This window comes from Sipha flava, unplaced genomic scaffold (assembly GCF_003268045.1).
Source record: "Sipha flava isolate LNK unplaced genomic scaffold, YSA_version1 115_pilon_pilon, whole genome shotgun sequence".
Lineage (NCBI taxonomy): Eukaryota > Metazoa > Arthropoda > Insecta > Hemiptera > Aphididae > Sipha > Sipha flava.
In genome coordinates this window covers 656404-675836 of record NW_020271739.1, presented here as the reverse complement: position 1 = coordinate 675836, position 19433 = coordinate 656404, and the positions used below count along the sequence as shown (strand labels likewise).

The 19433-nt window shown below is 34.3% G+C and overlaps 2 protein-coding genes and 1 long non-coding RNA gene across 4 annotated transcripts; 2 read left to right on the top strand and 1 right to left on the bottom strand.

The window, feature by feature from the left end:
- Positions 1 to 63: 63 nt before the first annotated feature.
- On the top strand, positions 64 to 1975 carry LOC112691639. The gene is made up of 3 exons (XR_003149331.1): positions 64 to 546; positions 1079 to 1244; positions 1324 to 1975. It is a non-coding gene; the product is annotated as an uncharacterized LOC112691639 (long non-coding RNA).
- An 83-nt stretch (positions 1976 to 2058) lies between these two features.
- LOC112691622 (glutamate receptor ionotropic, kainate 2) lies at positions 2059 to 19161 on the bottom strand. 2 transcript variants are annotated; one of them, XM_025565955.1, is made up of 18 exons: positions 18937 to 19161; positions 12951 to 13106; positions 12647 to 12831; positions 11567 to 11730; positions 11343 to 11484; positions 11152 to 11262; positions 6421 to 6444; positions 6194 to 6346; positions 5878 to 6096; positions 5601 to 5807; positions 5069 to 5153; positions 4629 to 4767; positions 4330 to 4467; positions 3577 to 3775; positions 3264 to 3495; positions 3063 to 3178; positions 2824 to 2979; positions 2059 to 2753 (listed from the first exon to the last, which is right to left on the bottom strand). In XM_025565955.1, the coding sequence occupies exons 1-18, from the start codon at positions 19016 to 19018 to the stop codon at positions 2721 to 2723; spliced, it is 2541 nt and encodes an 846-aa protein (XP_025421740.1). In that variant the 5' UTR covers positions 19019 to 19161; the 3' UTR covers positions 2059 to 2720. The 2 variants fall into 2 exon arrangements, with proteins under 2 accessions (XP_025421740.1, XP_025421731.1); XM_025565946.1 differs by lacking the exon at positions 4330 to 4467 and adding an exon at positions 3993 to 4133.
- LOC112691629 lies at positions 6286 to 10809 on the top strand. The gene is made up of 4 exons (XM_025565967.1): positions 6286 to 6375; positions 9243 to 9361; positions 10269 to 10427; positions 10501 to 10809. The coding sequence occupies exons 2-4, from the start codon at positions 9259 to 9261 to the stop codon at positions 10692 to 10694; spliced, it is 456 nt and encodes a 151-aa protein (XP_025421752.1). The 5' UTR covers positions 6286 to 6375; positions 9243 to 9258; the 3' UTR covers positions 10695 to 10809.
- Positions 19162 to 19433: the final 272 nt, after the last annotated feature.

Here is a 19433-nt window from a genome sequence, read left to right as displayed (position 1 = left end):
CTGGCATCCGACGGTGTTTTATTTATAACTTCGCGACGTCGCGCTCGTGCTCGCGGCACAGGCGAAAAGTTTATGTTTCGTCTGTACAGACGACGTTTATCCGGCGCCGAGGAGAAGTGACGAGAAAAAACCTCGTCGTCAAATGAATAAAAAAAAAAAAAAAAAACATACGTTTCCTCTACGCGATTAGTAACAATCCATCGTAGTACGTACAAGCGTGTGATATTTCGAAACTCGTTTTTTTTTTTCCAAATAAATTTCAGACCCGTAACGAAAATACCGGCGACGACGAGCTACCGCGACGGTTTCGTAGATGGATATTGTTCGCCTTAGATTAAAATATAACATACCGTCGTCTACTAACCCGTCCGCGGGGCAAAGTGCGGTTACGTTTACGTTGAATAATGATAATAGCATTTAAAATGATTAATGTTTTGTACAACAATACCGTCACTCGAATCGATCTCGCGATCAATACGAGAGCGCTCCTGTTGGGTTAGTTTGGACACGCTACTGTCCGGCAACTGGTCCGGTTCCATTTAACAGGTAATGGGACAAATAAATTATCTAATTTTTAGCGTGTGATCATTTTTTCACACGTCATAAAAGTAAACAGAACAAACAATATAAAACACTGCTACTTATACAATAGAAACATTTACCTACGATTTCATTATAATCATAATTTGGTCGAAAACGCAATAAACGTTTCCTGATATACGCCCGGGTTCGAACGATTAGTCATTAGAATTACGATATCGCTAGTTTTATTATGAAGGTGTTGATATCACATTTTGACTGGACAACATAGATATTTATGCCGGAAAACCATTACCCGTATTCGACCCGAGCGCAGTTCGACCGTACCCCTAAATCAGCGGTTCCCAAACTTTTACGACCACGGAACCCTTAAGAAATATTTTTTGTTTCGTGGAACTCCAACGTCTCTAACTCCAACTTAACACCAGTTCTGTAATTATTTGTATTTGCATTTATTTTTATTATTGAAAAACCAATAATCCAAAAAATGTTTTAAAGATAGTTAGTGATTATTGCTTACTACAATTATTGTTCTCAGTTTTTAAGTACATCTCGCAGAACCCTCAAGATTGTCCCACGGACCCTTAGGTTCCGCGGAACACACTTTGGGAATCGCTGCCCTAAATCATAGTCTTCGACGGGCGCAATATCAAACGACGTACTACGCCGCGCTCAATTCCAAGCCTTGAATCACAATTGTTCGGGTACCTGAATTGTTTATTTCAACTATTATACTTAATTTTAAATTCAATAAACACACTTTTATTTTTTTATTGATTCAAGGTCTACTCCGGTGCCAATTAGACAGTAAACAATCAGAGATCTCTGTATCAGGGAAACTACTAATAAGTTGAGAAAACGACAAGAACCCAGCGGGTTCAATTTTTAATCCGATAAAATATGCTGCCCGCGAATTAATTTTAACTCGGATTTCAACTGGGAAAAAATAATAATAATAACGTTATTAAATTAACACACGTATCTCGTTTCGTTAAAACAAAATTTATGCGACGTCATAGAACTTGTCCGCAACACTGCGTTATTTATGATGAGCAAAACATGCACACGAAGAACTTAACGATACAGTTTATCACGCATTTGCCGTGATGGTGTGTGCTTTTCTTTGCTTACATCATTCGAACGGTGCGCATTGTAAGTGCAGCATTAGGTCGGTTTTTTCGGTCAAAAACCCATAAATTGTCGATCAATACCGATCGACCTCCGAGTTAAGCCATAAAACTTTAGACAACCGTTATAAATTCTATATTACGTCTGCTCGAAATCGATCGGTCCGATAATTCTCCGAATTTCGATTCCTAAGTCCTGTACATTTGGTTATTAAATGTAAAAGAAATATTATGCGTCAATTTTTCGAAATCAAAATCAAAAATCTTAAATTATGCCCAATTGATCTCAAGTGAACAGAATAACGGATTGAAATAATTTTTCTAAAGTAGATAATATTAAATTGGTTTTATGTTAAAACGGATGGCCGTAGATTAAACAGTAGAACGCGTATAAATAAAAACATAATTTTATTGATTTCTGTTTATTTGAGTTCTTCATTGTCCATTCGGCGGTATAAATATAAAATACATAAAATTACGTCTCAATAATGCGTGTGATATTAATACAATATGTACCGTCTTGATTGAGCGTACAACAGGATTTCATGGAGTACTAACAATGAACGTAATATTATAATATTATTATGTACAAAAATCTAATATAATAAACATTATTTTATTTCTTTATATATACATTTTAGTATAGAAAAAGTTGATTTAAAGCCATATATTATAAAATGAAATGTGGACTGTAAAAAAAAAAAAAAAAATTATAAAATTAATAAAAACCTATATAAGTTGAAAACCATTGAACATCAGAAATATATTATTTTTCTTAAACATCGATAACACAGTGTTTTTAATCTTTTTTTCTAACTACATTACATAATTCTCGAAAATTCGAGAACAACTATTCAAATGAAACTCGCTAAAGTGTAAACAATATAATATTGTACTAATCTAAAATTAACTGGCCGACTCATAAACATGTAGGTACAACGCGTGATGAGTTTATTTTTCAATACAAAAGGAAAATACTTCGAGACTACGTAACGCGATGAAGCCGTGTTCCGGTGCGACAGCGTTTCGATGATTTTTGCATAATATTCCGTCCTATTTCCTATACTTCGTATGATATTTAATGATCTGTAACAGAGTTAAGCAATGCGATTTATCGTTGTGCATACTTCGTGAACGTTTCCGTATTGATCCGTACCCTTTCTTCTACTGCGATTTTTCTCGACTTCCATACGAATTCGAATACAGCGACCACACAAGCAACGCCCATTCCGCCCATCAACACGACGAACACGCCGCCGACGTTGGCCAGACCCAATTCGTTAGCTGCGCTGTTGGTTTTCGACGTTTCATCCTGCGAAACCGATCAGTTATTTAATATTACCGTCAGTCCACTGCGGTTCGACTAAATACTATTTTCAATTATTTTTTAACTACCCGGCAAGCTCCACCTCCCCTTTTCTCTTTCCACCATTTTGTTTTCAACTTGTGTAGTTTGCCGATTTCTTGGAGTTTTAATACAGCCCCGCTGATCGCTGTTCTATACGGAGAATCTGTATGGAAATGACAACAATTAATAATAAAAACAGAACTTTGAATTAATCATCCCTATCATGATCTTAAATCTTAAATACTAACTCGGCGGCATCGCTATGCCGTATCCTTTAGAATCAAGTAATCCTCCGACTTGAGTCAGTTCACAATTTCTTTCGATCACATATTCAATGCTGGTAGATTCCATTAAAAACGCGTAGTTCCCTTTTCCTTTTACGACTCTTTCGACGCCTTCGTTATTAGATGCCATAAATACACTAGGTCTGGATGATTCCATAAACGACCACATCCGCTGATACGTAATAAAGTTTGAGTCCTTGAAGTAATAATAATAAAAAAAAAACCATTGCATAGACTTAAACTCGCCCAAAAATAATTAAAATAGTTTTTGTTTTACTCTAAAAAATCCTGCAGTTGAACCTCCTTTTAGGGCACCATATTTTATTTTCGTTTGTTTCGCAAGGTCTTCGGCGCTTTCGATCGGTGAGTCCATTCTTTCGACGGTTAAAAACGCTGCCAGGTTAGCTGTGTACGATGAGATCATGATGAGCGTGAAAAACCACCACATACCTGCCACTATTCTGGTAGACACGGCCCTGGGTTAAGAACAAGACAAGTAAGTTGATAATAATCATACAACTATATTTTTTTATTCGAAGAACTAACTCCTCGAAGCAACACCGATTACCATGCAATTTAAATTAATACAAATTATATCAACAGTGTGCAATGTACATGCAAGAAGTTGGAGAACCAATATGGTGATCGACCCTCTTAGCTAAAGGATACCAATTACGCAGCATTAGTACTTACTTAGGAGCCATATCAGATCCTTGTTGCATCAGAGAGCCGATCGTAAACCATAACGAATTGTTCAAGGAAAACTTGTTTTCAAAAACATCTGGAGCATCGGAGTTGCAAGGATGTGGATTTTCCCATTCGTACGGGCTAAACCTAAACACAAAACATGCAAATGATACTACAGAAGCTGTCGCCTAAATTTTAGGTTTCGTCGTCCACGTGGTGTGCGATTAAGGTTTCGGATGGTGGTAGTACGTATATGAGGAGATTACACAAGCTGTTATGTTCGTCTTAACTATAGCATTGCGTCGTACACAGTGTTTCAACATTCGGCTCTACGTTTCCTTACTTGGGTAATATATCACATCCCTGTTGCATCAGAGAACCAAACGCGAACCACATACAGTTCATGAGGGAGAACTGATTCTCCAGATTATCTGGATCTGGGTTACACGGATGGGGGTTGTACCACTCGTACGGTGTGAATCTTCCGTCAAAACCATATTTATAATCATTATTATTCTTTACAAACACGTACAATTGGTTTTGAACAGCAATCGTACACAAGATATTATGTGACGGCAGTACATGTTCAGGTTTTATCGACAAATGTCGCGGAACGATTCGTAAACACAAAATGTATGTTACCTGGCTAATATATAGAGAAGAACCGACACGCCGAGATACGCGGTGGCCATGTAAATCCACACGTCCAACGATAGAGGAGATAAAAACGAAAACAGGTTCGGCGGCTGTTTGATTGGTTTTCGGTAGAGGATACTGATGCCTGAAAATTGTTATTATTGTTATTATTCCGAACGTGTTGAAACGCAGCACGGTCCATTAGAGTGTACACTCATAGGCGCAACATGGTTTTTAGCACACCTGAGTTAAAATTTAGCACTATTGTTTTTTTTTTTTCTAGATCTATATAATCTATAATAATTACTGTGAAATACCATTCAATTTTATTTTCAAACATTTTAACACCCCCAATATTTGGGCTCTAGTTGCGACCATATGTGCACCGTTCACGGAACGCTGTTTACGCTTACCGGTGTATAATGGGTTACTTGTAAAGCACTTACCCAAGTTCATAAACGGCATGGTGAAATCGACGGCTTGTTCGCGGTCGTAGGTTATCGTTAGATCGGCTACCACCAGATCAGCTCTCTGCAACATTATAATAACCGTCGTTGTCATCGGGTCCGCGTTTGGGTTCGGCGAACGAACGGGATGCGATAAGCGCGTGACGTAGGGCTTATTTTAAAGTTTATTTTAGAAGTGGGCGAAACATAAAACACAACCCCTTCCCTATACTCTCAAAAATATTACTCCCTGTATATGAATATAAGCCCCGCTGCGGTCGTGCAGTAATATTGTGATAATAAAATAATAATAATATCACAGTCTTAATAAACCTAAACTGATGATTGACGGACCCTTTTCCTGCACTCGGCCATGAAGTCGATAATTACAATTTATTACCGTAAGAAATTTTATTTATAGATAGTATTTAGAACTGCGCATTTTTCATTTAGAGTTATACATAATGTATTCAAATGCACGTTAAAATAAGCTCTGGCGTTACGAACGCGCGAGTTGTTTTACGTAACGTACCTGTTGCAAGAGTTCTCCCATCATCCCGTCCCATTCCTTCGTGTCCTCGTTGTACGACCCGTAACGGCCATCCGGCACCAGCTTCAAGGTGTAGTTGAAACCCAACAACTTTGAAATCTCGTAGATCAAATCGATCGCATAACCTTCGAACTGGTCATTTCCGACCAGTTTTTGACTGGACTCACGACGCATGGTGTACGGCGAACTCTGCGCAACGCGATCGATATCGTTACGCTTGGTTCGGTATAAACGCGGTCGCCGGCAGCGCAATACTTACGAGTATCAACGTAACGACTAACGTTTTGTTGTGCAGGTTGTCGACGATGTTGGAGTAGGCTTCGACGAAAGATCGGGTGAAGTTTATTCCTTGGGTGGAGTTCCAGGTGCCGATCTTCGACAGCCCTTCCTTGTTCACTTCGACCACGTCCAACTCGAAGTCCGTCCTGAACCCTTGGTTGTCGAACTTGATCACGCTGGTCAAACCGCTTATCTCTACCTGAAACGGCGGAGAAGAAAAGAAAAAAATAACGTCCCCGTGTCGCGTGATCGTGGCAAACAACGGGGTCGAAAACGTCCTGAAAACATCGTCTTACTATTTTCATGTAGTTTATCAAGCTGTAGCCGTGCGGCCACGTATCGGAAGCATCGCAACTCAACGGTTTTATATCGATCTTTTGGCTGCTGTCCAAGTCATGCAGTGCTCGGGCGAACAGATGAACGGCGTCGTAAATGAGAGCCGTTTCCGTCTAAACAGACAAATGTTTTAACATTAGAGGTAAACATTGTACAAACACGACCGTTTCGACGAAGTTTTCCTTACCGACATGACGGTGAAGTTCTCTCCCTGAAACGATAAAACGATAGTTATAAATTTGTTTTTTTCCGCCCAACGTAAAGTACTAAAAATAACGCTTAAACGGCTGTTGGTGGATCACTGTAATCTACGCGCACCCACGCACCCCACGATCAAACAGTCGAAAATACGATTTGTATTGGCAAGACGCACTGCCGTGTTGATGTACGATTAAAATCGAACCGAATATTAGATCTCTTCGTACGGATACTATTGTACATAACACGAGTACATCGTGGCGTGCATTGCTATAATACAACGAGCAAGCGATTCATTGCGATTTTTAAAAAGGAAAAATTACCGGACGAAAAATAATTCTCTGTAAAAACGTTCACCGAAATAAAACAAATACGATTTAATTTTTGAAATTCTGAGCGAAGCTATTTTTTTTTTTTTTTAAATGTCCAAAGTCATTCTTCTTTATACATATATGTATGCCGCAAAAAGAATGTTCTTCGATTTTCACATAATCAGCATTTTTCAATTTACCCAATAATTTCTTAACCCATACCGAATAATAACGATGAAATAATATACTACGAGCACATTCTTGTTTCTGACGGTTTCAGTTATTTCTTAATAATGCGAAAAATAATAATCCCAAAGTCTTGAAACTTTTATCGATTTCATTTCCATCAGTATGATGTTGACATATTTATCTAATATTCATGTATTAACCGCACGATTTTCGGTTTTAGTATAAAACTTTCAAAAAACTATAATTTTTATCAAACTTTCATTTAGGTATTAATATTTAGTAGCTTATAAATATTTTTTGTTTTAATAATTAAACATCAGTTAGTTATTCTTATATCTGAAAATTTCTTACTAATCCATTTATAATACAAACTCGGTGGTTTTTCTAAAATGCTTATATTCGGAGCAACTGTTCCGGTACACAATTTTACTGCCGAATGAGTAACGGCAAACCCACCATCGCGGTTTCGTAGTGCATACGAAGAGTCTATGACGGATTGCGGGAAAAAAACGAACAAAAAAAAAACGTCACCGCTGACGTTGATAACGAACTACCAGCCGGGGTCCAGTGCCAATACTACGTGTCGGGTCGATGCGAAGGATTTCAACGTTCCTTATCATCAATAGGCGCCTGTTCCGAACCGTAATATCCCGCGGGTCATTTGAAGGTCTGTGATTTAACTCTTTTTTTTTTTTTACATCGGACCACATGGCGAAACTGTTGTACGCGTTTATGCGTTTATCCGGAATTTCGTGTAATTTCGATAAAAACATTTCGGGACCACAACCCCTCTGTACGAAAGACTCGACGACTATTTACAATTTCGTCGTCCACTCCAAGTGGAAGATTTAACAAAGGCGTCATCGGAGTCGCGTTACTCCTACTTCTCGATATGTTCGTGTGGTTTATATTCAATTTTTACTTGAACCCATAAATGCATTTAATTCCTGTACACAATACTATTTTTATGTTTCATCGTAGTGCTATAGAAACATTGGCCACTCGCATTATAAATGTCATAAAAACGCCAATTCCAATAAAAGTGAAACACAGGATAACAATAAATACTATACGATTTTAATTTTGATTCACTAATACCTATTTATAACTATTTTAAATTCGACATATTTGAAATTAAATCCTAGATCCCCCATTAGTCGGACTGTTTTATATAATATCAGGGGTAACCAATTGTTCTAAACAGTACGTACCAAAAAATTTTCGATTTTTTTTTCTTCTCCTTGCATGCCATTAAACATTCATTCAGTAAAATGTATTCATTGTAATACATAATAAATATGGTGCACAAAATTAAGATTTAATGCAAGATAATAACGTTAGCATTATTAAAATACTGTTGTACAATTGATGCTAATTAATTTATAATCGATTCATAACTGATAAAGCTAAATAAATTACACGCGACAATGTACTGCGTTCATCCGTTGGCCAGTTTCTAAAAATCTATATTAATAAAATCAGTTTCAAAAAAGAGTGATTTGAGTGAACAAATAGAAGAAAAATTAATAAAATAGTCTATTTTTAATATTCTGACGTTATTTTTCATTATTGAAAATTAAAAATAATTTAATAATAGTATATTTTACAAAATAATAGATAATATAGTAGATAATATATTATATCGATAAAAAGATTGAAACAGCATTTTTATCATGCCAAAAATAATCCTAAGCCTGTTAAAATGAGAAGAGAAATGCTGGTCCATACGGGCTGTGTAAAATTATATTTTTTAGCTCAAACGGGTCTTCATAATTGGTCTAAACGGGTTGTGTTTCAAAAAAGTTGGTCCAAACGAGTTATAGCCATAATTTTTTTTTTCGTCAAAATGGTCACTTGCTAAAATGTCTGCCCCGAAATGTCATACATCTGATAGTTTTTGATGCTAGATTTTATTTCGTGTACAATGTAAAGATTTCAATATGAAAGTGTTAAATATTAAGGACAGAGGGGGAGAAAAGCATATTTAGCCATCTATAACTCCCTTAGAAAGGCCGGGTTACACCTCTGACAGGTCTCAATCACTATGTCCCGCTGCTGGCCGATAACATTAATCGACTTTCCCGGCAACAGTCGTTTTGTTTGAATACAATAAATGAATGTTGTTATGAGTCACGTAAATATTGTAACTTTTCGTTTTGCAGTCCTAGCACAACATTACCACATTTAGTAATCTTAAGTTATATATTTCTATAACATATAATACCTTAAAATTATATTTCGCAATAAAATATAAATTATATTTTGTAATAAAATATAATACCTTGACATTTTTAAATTTCATACCCAAAAGTTTTTAAAACTTAAGTATGGCACCCGAATATGCAGAATGCTCGGAAGAAGAGATCTATGACCATTCCATGATCACCTATTGGTTCATTGCTCTCGTGGTTTTCTACTTCGGCAGAAGAGGTAATTTATATTCACCGATCGTATTTTATAAAAATAAAACTTTATGTCATAAGAGCAAGATTATTAAATATATTGTAATAGATTTAAGAAATAGTCCATTTAAATCGGTATACTTCAAATGTAATTAACACGTTAAGTGTTAACAAAATGTGTGACCCGATATACTTATGTTAAAGTATAGTATAAAATACTCTCATGTACATAAAATATGGGTATTTACAGCTGTTATACTTGGTAAAAGAAAAAATAACATTAGTGATTTCAAATCTCTCTATCCAATTAACATAGTCGTAAGAAAGTAATTTAGTTTTAATTTCTACATGATAATTCAAATTACAACGTTAAATTATATATGCTAATCGACCTTCTTGAAATTAAAAATTTTTAATTATAAAATATTGCTTTATGTTTTTATTTTTATTTTTGGAGAGAGTTGAAGCTCTCACATAATTGCGATAAATTGTTCACTTATACTGGACACTGACACCTGTTAATTAGTGATCAATAATGAGTTTGTCAAGATGGAAAAAAGATTTAAAATTGTATTTTAAAATATGAATTTAAACAAAATTGTGTATTTTCTACTTTTTTTAAATTTGTTAATCATAATATACAGCGGGCAACAGCTTTAATGAGTTGAAAATCCATACAATAACAAGGGTGAAACAATACAACTGCCATAAATGGAACATAGAAAAATAAGATATCACGGTTATAGTAATAAGTTAGGGAGTTAAGTATTTTTGGGGGTAGCTATGGAACAGTATGATATTTCCATGCGAGTACAAATTTATACGTATCGTTTCATCAAACGAATTAAAGGAGAAAGATTTGGATTGTATCACCCACTTCACTTTCTATCACCACGGTCTGCAATAATGAACCAGTTTGAATTCTGTGTTTTTAGATTTAATTCGTTTTATTAACCGACCGAAACCTTTAAATGACGCTACTCTGCAGAGTATATATGCAGAGGCAAGACTTGGAATTCGGTCGGTACCAAACGGAAAAGACACATGGGTTGTCCATGACCTATACGATATCACGGCAACCGACATAATTATCCGTAAGTATTGCCCGACTTATTAGTATGTATAATGTAAAGAACATATAGTGAATTATTGATTATTTTTTCTTAGGTACTTTCAAATTAATATGGTCAGTTTTGGCGGAAATCATTGCTGATATAAAGTTTATATATACGTATAACACGCCGTGGTGTTATCGAGTACTTGACCCTTACCCTTACGGAGAATTCCCATATCACCCACGGAAAAATCCGCAACTTCTGATACAGGAACCTTTAATATGTACATATCCTAGATACAACTAGGTTCGAATGATGATCATTGTCATACAATTCACATGACTTCACATATTTATTCTTCACGTCCACAAACGACATGAATTTATGTTTTTCTCTAAAAGTAGTTTGTTTCTTTTTTGTATAAAAATTAATATATCAAAAAACTAAAAAAAAAAAAAAGAAAAAAATCTTTATACTAATTTTTTGTTATTTGTATATATATACACATGTAAATTATATATTTGTGGTGATTTTAATCACAGTTGTATTTAAACGAAATATAAAAATTGAATAGATGTAATTGTTTTATTTTATTTTCAGCATAATTAACCATAACTGTTAAATATTTAAATAAAATTAAAAATTAAGTATTTTAATTTTTCGCGTGACACGACGGGTCGACCATCCCAGATATAAATTATATGGTTTACGACGGAACGTTGCGCATGACATGCAATAATACCAGATACAAAGTACGACTCACCCATTGTTTCAGTACTCTCTGCACCATGGGCGTATCGGGGTTGATTAGTCGAAAGCCGGTAATGTTTGTGCCGCCGTATTTGAATTCGTCTAGATCGATCGTATGTAGATCCTAAAAATTCAAAACAGTCGAACCAATCAAAAATGGCAGTGCGGCAACGATGAATTTGATCAAACATTAATCAATCTTACTAGTGACGTGATCAGATAGCTGTGATAGTCGCTCATCATACCGATCTGTTGAGCTTGCTTCAACACGTCGTATATTTTATCGGTCGAACAGTCCAACACGATGTGAGACTCGGCCGAATTCTTAATCTGCTTCAACAAAGGCCTACACTTTTACAAAGAATATTTCTCATTAATAAAACGGGACAATTGTATCGGTATCAAAACTACAATATTGGTAAACTCGCCTGTGATCTCTTCCGGAACCCAACTGTCGAATAGTGATCGGATACGCCGAGAGTGCGGCATTCCTGGCTTTCAACAGCTCTTGCAATCTCACTAAACCTTCATTGCTCTCGTAAATTATCGTGAATGACTTCCATCCCCATTTTTTCACCAAATCCAAATAGGCCTATCGGTAAAGAACGTGCAGATCGTATAAGTTCAAGTAAATCATAATCACCCATGATCCAGTACCGTAATAGGTTTACAGTATTGTGTAGAATAACGATACTGTTGAAGACTATATTTAATCAATCGAAAACTATTTCAAAATACTTATACACGATTTCGACTATTAAGGGACTATATATACATTTTACCTCTAAAGAAATGAGGAAAATAAAATTTTTTCCTTGTTATAGGAACTTAAGTTTTTTTTTTTTTTAAACTTAATTAGGTAGGTGCTAATTAAAATATAACTAAAATATTGATCAAATATATTATTATATATTGAATGTATACTTTATTTATGACTAAAAAATAACTATTGAAGTAATATTAAAGTTTATATAACGTCAAAATAAATAGTGTTCCCGTTTTACATGGAATTAGTTCACATCACACATCTCTTGTTCCTTCTCTCTCATAATCTCTATATGTCTTTGTCTATGCAAATTATACAATATTGATATTCATACAGCAATCTCATAACTTCGGAATTGTAAACTAAACTGAATGCGAGTTTTAACATGTTGTGAAAATTTGTTAAAAAAAGACATACATGGAATATATTTCATAAAAACTATTATTTCATCTTATTAAAAAAGTTTTAAACCATAAATTACCAAATTTTTCAAAATTGTATATCACCTATAAATATAGTATGAAACGAGGTAAAAAAAAAAAATCCTAAAATGTACATAAAAATTTAGCTAATGATCTTATACAAAGTTATTTCTATCATATTAATAAGTAAGAATGGGGGCTGAATCATTTCAAGCGTAAACATGTAATATAAATTCTTTGAAAGTCCGAGTTCGCAGACAGGAATCAGAAATGTCTACTTGCCGAAGTTAATAGTGTTCAACGTGGTTTTTATACGTTACTTTGGACAGCACAGTCGGGTGCGGGTACAGATTGACCAAGCAGCTTTCACGCCGTAGCTTGTAGTCCCACCGCGTTTCCAAATGGGGTATTTCCATTGTGTCGCAGATCGATTGGACGTGACTGGATATTTGGGCCGATTGCGGTCCGAAAACCGCGGCCACACCGAGTCGGAGCAGACTGCACACTACGGAGACATACATACTTATTACACGTATTAGAGTGCGAGAAGACCGTTTGTGATTTCCGAACAAAAATCGTGACGAAAATCCTAATTGTTCAGAATCTCACTGTTGTTATTACTACCTCGTTTAGACGCGTGAAAACTGTCTTGCGGCGATACTTTTTCGATCTGACCGGAAAGATTTGACCTACTGAGTATGTGTCTGTTGCTGTTGACGTCGTGGATGGCATGTTTGAAAACATTTTCTTGGTAGACATCGTTCGGATGGAACAGACCACCTGCAGATCGGAACGCAAATAACCAACATTTACAATAAGCGGCAGGTATTATAATTCGAACGTTAAAAATATGAAATTATTCATGTCGAGCGAATAAGGGTTTGTTTATTAATCACGGCGAATATTAAACATCAAAAACCTTGTACACAAGAACATCCTCATCAAATATACTCGTTTAATTTGTTTAAACTTGTTTGAATGGAACTATGTGTTCTTAATATGTTTTTGAACATTGTTTTATTGATCATAATATATTCCTTGACTTGATTAATTTGTTTAAATGATACGTTAATTTCGTTTTTTTATGTAAATTAATTAAGTAACTTACGTTTATAAATAAAATATTTGCTTGCATATAATAAACTAAACAAAATAGTTCAATGTTCAGCACTTGGACGCACAGACATGTATGTATATATATATATAAATTTTTATTTTTTTTTTATTATTATTATTGTAATAGATCTCTACACCATTTGCGTTTTAAACGTCTTGGAGGACTACCTGGAATCGTTTGGGAGGAAAGGTTTTTGATCAAGGGATTTGAATGAGAGGAAAGACGGTGGTGAAATCGTTTATAACAATGTATGCTTTCTTCTTGAATTGTTTTTATATTAAAGTCTGTGTGGAGGGTATGGTTTGAAACATATATAGGAGCATTTACTAATTTTCTTTTGGCAATGTTTTGAAAAGATTGTATTTTATTAAGATTGGACTTTTTGGCACGTCCCCATAGCTGAAGGCCGTATGTCCAAATTAGTTTTATTAATGTTTTATAAATGAGGAGTTTGATATTAGGGGAGGTGTGTTTGTTAGAAATTAGCGGTTTGAGAATAGGAATACGATTGTTAATAATCTTTTATCACGAATATGTTGAGCCCATGTTAGTCTTTTGTCTAGTGTAAGACCAAGGTATTTAACTGTTGGAAATGGTGAAATTGGAATACCGTTAAGTGTTACCTCTGGGAGAGGAGTAAGTTTGAGTATAAATGTGGTATGGATAGATTTGCTATGATTTATTTTAAATTTCCATTTGATATACCAGTCTTCCATTGAGTCTAGGTGAGTTTAGAGGTTTTTAGAAGTTATGAATGGGTGATTATTCATTAAGATTAATACCTTATCGTCTGCATAGTCTGCAACAATTGTGTCTAATATAATTGGTTGATCTGAGACAAATATGTTGTAAAGAATAGGAGATAAAATGCTACCTAAGGGACTCCAGCCCTTATATTGCCAATACTTGATATGGCAGAACCGATTCGTATTTGAAAGGCCCGTTCAGTTAGTACATATTACATTTAAGCAAAATTTTTTACAAAACAGAAATGTGTCAGTTTGTTTATGAACCCCTATATAATTTTTATTTTTCAAATCTTTAGTCTCAGAGCAAAGTGCAGTGAAGTATATTATATACCAATGTGATTTTGTATTTTTCGACGTTCAAAAAAACACTGTTAGTTTATTATATATTTTCCAATGGATGGAAAAAAGCAATTTAAATAATATTACGATGACAAGTTAAAAAAGATTAGCACGGTTGACAGTTACGAGAAAAATCCTCTGACTCAATAATGTATACGTGTTACGAGCAACGTATACAATTTGGGCAATATAGATAACAGATGATATGATTTAATGAAATATGATAAATCGTAAAACATAGTTAAAATAAAGTCAAATTATTATCTAAAAATTATTATCTGTAACTAATTTGTTTGTTCTTATCGTATTTTTACAATGGGCATGTCCGTTTGTCCACATATATACGTGTGTACGTAACATAATATATTATTACTATATTTACTGATTTATAAGTTATATTATATAAAGTTGTAGTGATTATCGTGCAGTCGGCCTTTTACCTATTCTCAAAAATGAACTATTTTGTGACCGTGAATCGTTTGTATAGTGCAGGCTAATTCATTCAGCGCGTACCTAACTACTTATTCGAATATGGAAAAGTTTAATGAAGATTTAAACAATTTTTTTTTTAAAAAAAAAGGATTCAAATACTTCATTTCTTACCGAGTTAAAATTTGATCAATTAATTTTATATAAAAATCAATTAAAAAACAATTCAAAGAAAAAAGAACCGAATGATTATAAACTTTTAAGAAAATATGACGTGTAAAAGTTTCTGATGTTAATAAGTTAATTGTACCAGTATCTGAAAACAACAAAATTAAATATTATGTATATTTATCAATTGGACATAGTGGACGAAACAGGATGGAACACGAGGTAAATACAAAATATAAAAATATCACCAAAGGTATGATTGTGCTATACTTAAATAGTTGCGAATCATGTTAAAGAAAAGGAAGCACAGCCAAGAAAGAATTGATGGTGCAATAAATTATATCTACTGACATGAATTAATCAATAATATAAATACATGTCATTATTCATTGATTCATCATATTTCATTAAATCATGTCATCTGTTATCTATATTGACCAAATTGTATACTTTGCCCGTAATATACGTATAATATGTTCACAAAGTGTAATGCAATGAAAAAAATTTCTGTTTTACTCACCAATTTATCGTGACCGGAACAAAAATATATTACATGGTTTAACTTTTTGAGTTAAAAACTCTAATATATTATGTATGTATTACATTATTTATGTACTGCTAGTATTTTGTATTATATATGTGCGGGTGTATTACAATATGCAGTGGTGCATTTAATATATACGCGCCCCGGAGCAAAATAATTTTTCCGCCCTTCCCCCTTACAAAAAAAAAAAATTTTTATATATATATTTATATAAATTCAAAGTTAAACAATAAAAAAATTAATTTTATGAAACAAATTATAAATTAGTTGTTTTGCGATATCATATTAAATAATTTTATAGTAATACATATCCTAACGTTAACATAATTTTTTTTTCTCAGTGAATATTCCTTTCTTAAAAAAAATATATATATATTAAATATAGAAAACGGAATTAATACTTATTATATGCACAATAATTAACAATACATGTTATTTTATTAGATTAAATATATTATATTTATTATTAATTATACCATAATATATAAAATAATCGATAGCTTATAATTTTTTTTTTTAACCTTTGAAAAGAAAAATGTTCAATAATATCATTAAAATTAATAGTTTTCGTTAAATCAGCTTAAATGTTGAGGGTTGTCAATTAATTAAGACGATTTTCTCCCGTTGTTGATCTTAAATAAGTTTTGACCCTTTTTAATGTAGAAAATGATTTTTCCGTTGAACAATTACTTGAAGGTGTACATGCATAGTAGCATCCTTAAAGCAATATCAATATAAGGATATACTTCAACTAAACTATTTTCTTTTATAAATGCTAACATACATTGAACACTTTTAGGTACAATTTTACTCCTTTTATAAACTTTTTAAATGTGCCCTAAAATAAATGCCGCGTTCTGTGTATCCGAGTCTTTATTATAAACATTGAACGAAAATATAATATCTTATCGAATAATACATGTAATATACCTATTTTGCTATTTCACTATTACCTAGGTGACTAGATATAGTATAATTTTTTTAATTTCATTTTAGATGCTCAACAATATTTTTTAAAATACTAAACAATACCGAAAAATGTGTGAAAATTAAAAAAATCATGAACACATCAATAATAAAAGTTAGAATATTTTGCCGCTTCCGAAAATTTACCGCCCGGGGAATTTGCCCCTTTCGCCCCCCCCCCCTTAAATACGCCATTGACAATATGCTGTACTAAATAAAGTTATTTTTCCGCTAGCCACAAACATACAATGACAAAAAATTAATAATTTTTTTTTACAATAAAAAATATAATCTGGAGTATACATGTAGTACATCGTATACACTTATCATTTATGCATGTAAACATAATAAATGTGAAGAAGAAATCGTCATAACGCCTACGTTCAGTGAAAGCTAAACAATAATAATGAACAATAAATTTCAATCGATCATGTTTGTAATAAAAATTAAAAATTGTGTGCACCACGGCTGGTGTATAAATTATTAATAAAGACACTTTTGCGTCGTAAAAATGCGAAAACGCAGCAATAACAACTTAATAACGATAGGTGGGGGTCTTCAAATTTCTTCGTGTATATATAACAAGTTAATAAATGTGATACTTATATAGTTTAACGAACGAACAGAAAAATAAATTCATTGGATTTGATAATTATTCTCTACGTTAGTGGTTCTCAAAATGTGATCCGCAGAACCTCTAAGGGTTCCGTGGGACTAGCTCAAAGGTTGTGCGATATGTATATGAGTATTGAGAATAATGATTAAAATAAACAATAATCATGAATTATCTTTAAAACATTTTTTAGAATATTGTTTTTTCAACAAATAATTGAAAAATTCGAGTTAAGTTGAAATTAAATACATTGGGTTTCCATAAAACACAAACTATTGCCTAAGGGTTTTGCATTCGTAAAAGTTTGGGCACCGTTAATTTACGTAATCGGTTTTAACAGTATATCCATGTCCCGCAGTACATCCTTATCTGCACCTTTATTCTAAGGTTCACGTCCGAGAACTTAATGGAATGTGTTCGAGATCGGTGCTCTGCAACGGTAATGGCATACATATCCAACGGGTATTTTACAAAGGTGAGTACATCAAGAATTGATACTCTTCTACCGTTGACCTATATATTATTATCGCATATCGTATCATTTCAAACTAATCACATATTTTTTTATCAATAATCAAGTAAAGATGATGCATAAGAATATCAATAAACAAATAGAAATTGACCGACAATCATTGCCTGTTTAATTTATTCCCAAGAATTCAATTGTTTTATTATTTTCGGGTTATTATATTTGTGTCAAATTTCATTATCTGAATTCTAAAAAGTATTTTACGAGCGATTTTGAAAAACTTCCTAGTCAAGTTAATAACAAAAAATAAATGAGTGTATTATAAGTATTATTGGAATAAAGAAATCGCGAAGTTAAGTAACGAATATTTTATTGTATACTTTCAGCATGAAGTGCTTTCAATTAACCATTTTTTCTCGTATTGAATAATGGTTTGGGAAACCAAATGATAAATGTAAATAAATATTTAATAGTTTATGTACACATATTATATATAAACAATAGGTAAACAATACGTGAAACGCGATAAGATAATAATTATTAATACCAATAAGAAATGTTTGATAAGAACGCGTAAGCCAATGGTCGATGGAGAGGCCGGTTCCGAGTGCAGTTGCGAAACACACGTCGGCCAGGTGCACACGATCCGGGACTGACGCGCGTACACGGCGCGCGGTGCTAGGACAAGACAAGAGATCAGAGCCATAACTAAGGTGAGGCCAACTTTGGTGTCTGCAGCTGGGGGTGGGGGGAGCGCAAAAATGATTAATTTAAGAAAAAGTATTAATTACTGTCGGTACCTGCTAAATATCTACATTACATTTGTTGGCACAAAAGCAAAAAAATTGAAATTATAAATAAATTTGATTGTTTTTTTTTATTTTTATTAACTATTGTTTTCAAACATCTAACAATTTGCAAACATCAAATTTATTTGTTTACCGTTACATAAAAGAAGACGATGATTAATAATTATACATATTTGTGGCTAAGGACGTTATTTCTTGTTTCGCTAGAAACCTAATTACAATTTTTCAGATTTTTCCGAATAGTATTGTACACATTATAAGCTGTGAGCAACCCTACGACCTAGGGGGCGCGTTGCCTGAGTTCTGTCTCGGGATAGAAAATGACTCGGTACGGCTTTCCAATGGATGAGGGGGAACAGTTAGATGGGTGACGGGAGGAATGGTTATTGCAGTCGGAGTTAGCTCACCGATTCTGATCGTGTCAGGCAGCGCGGACGCGTGGCCGGCCAGGCAGCACAGCAGGAGGACGCGGACCCGGACGTCCATCATTCGGGCCCCGGCGAACGGGGAACGCACGACGGCGACGACGACGTGGATCAGACCGCGTTGTCGGTGTGGCGAACGGCGAGAACGATGTCCATGACTGGACGAGCGGCCGTCGGGTGGTCCACTGAAAACGCCGTGGCTCGGCGCTCGGCTCCACGCGCGCGCCGTCGGTCATGTCGCATGCGCCCCCCCACACCCTGCCCATTAAATTCCGACCGCCACGGCCCTTGTGGTTACCGCGTTCACCGGAAAAACACGTTTTCCGTCATCAACGGCGCTTACGGATGATTTTATTTCCTTTTTATAGGTACAGAAAAAATAAATAAATAAAAACCGATTTCAATCCGATTCGAACGCGCCCCGAGGGCAAACCCTCGTCTCGTCGACTGCGTTTCCGGCGAGTGCGTACGAAAACCGA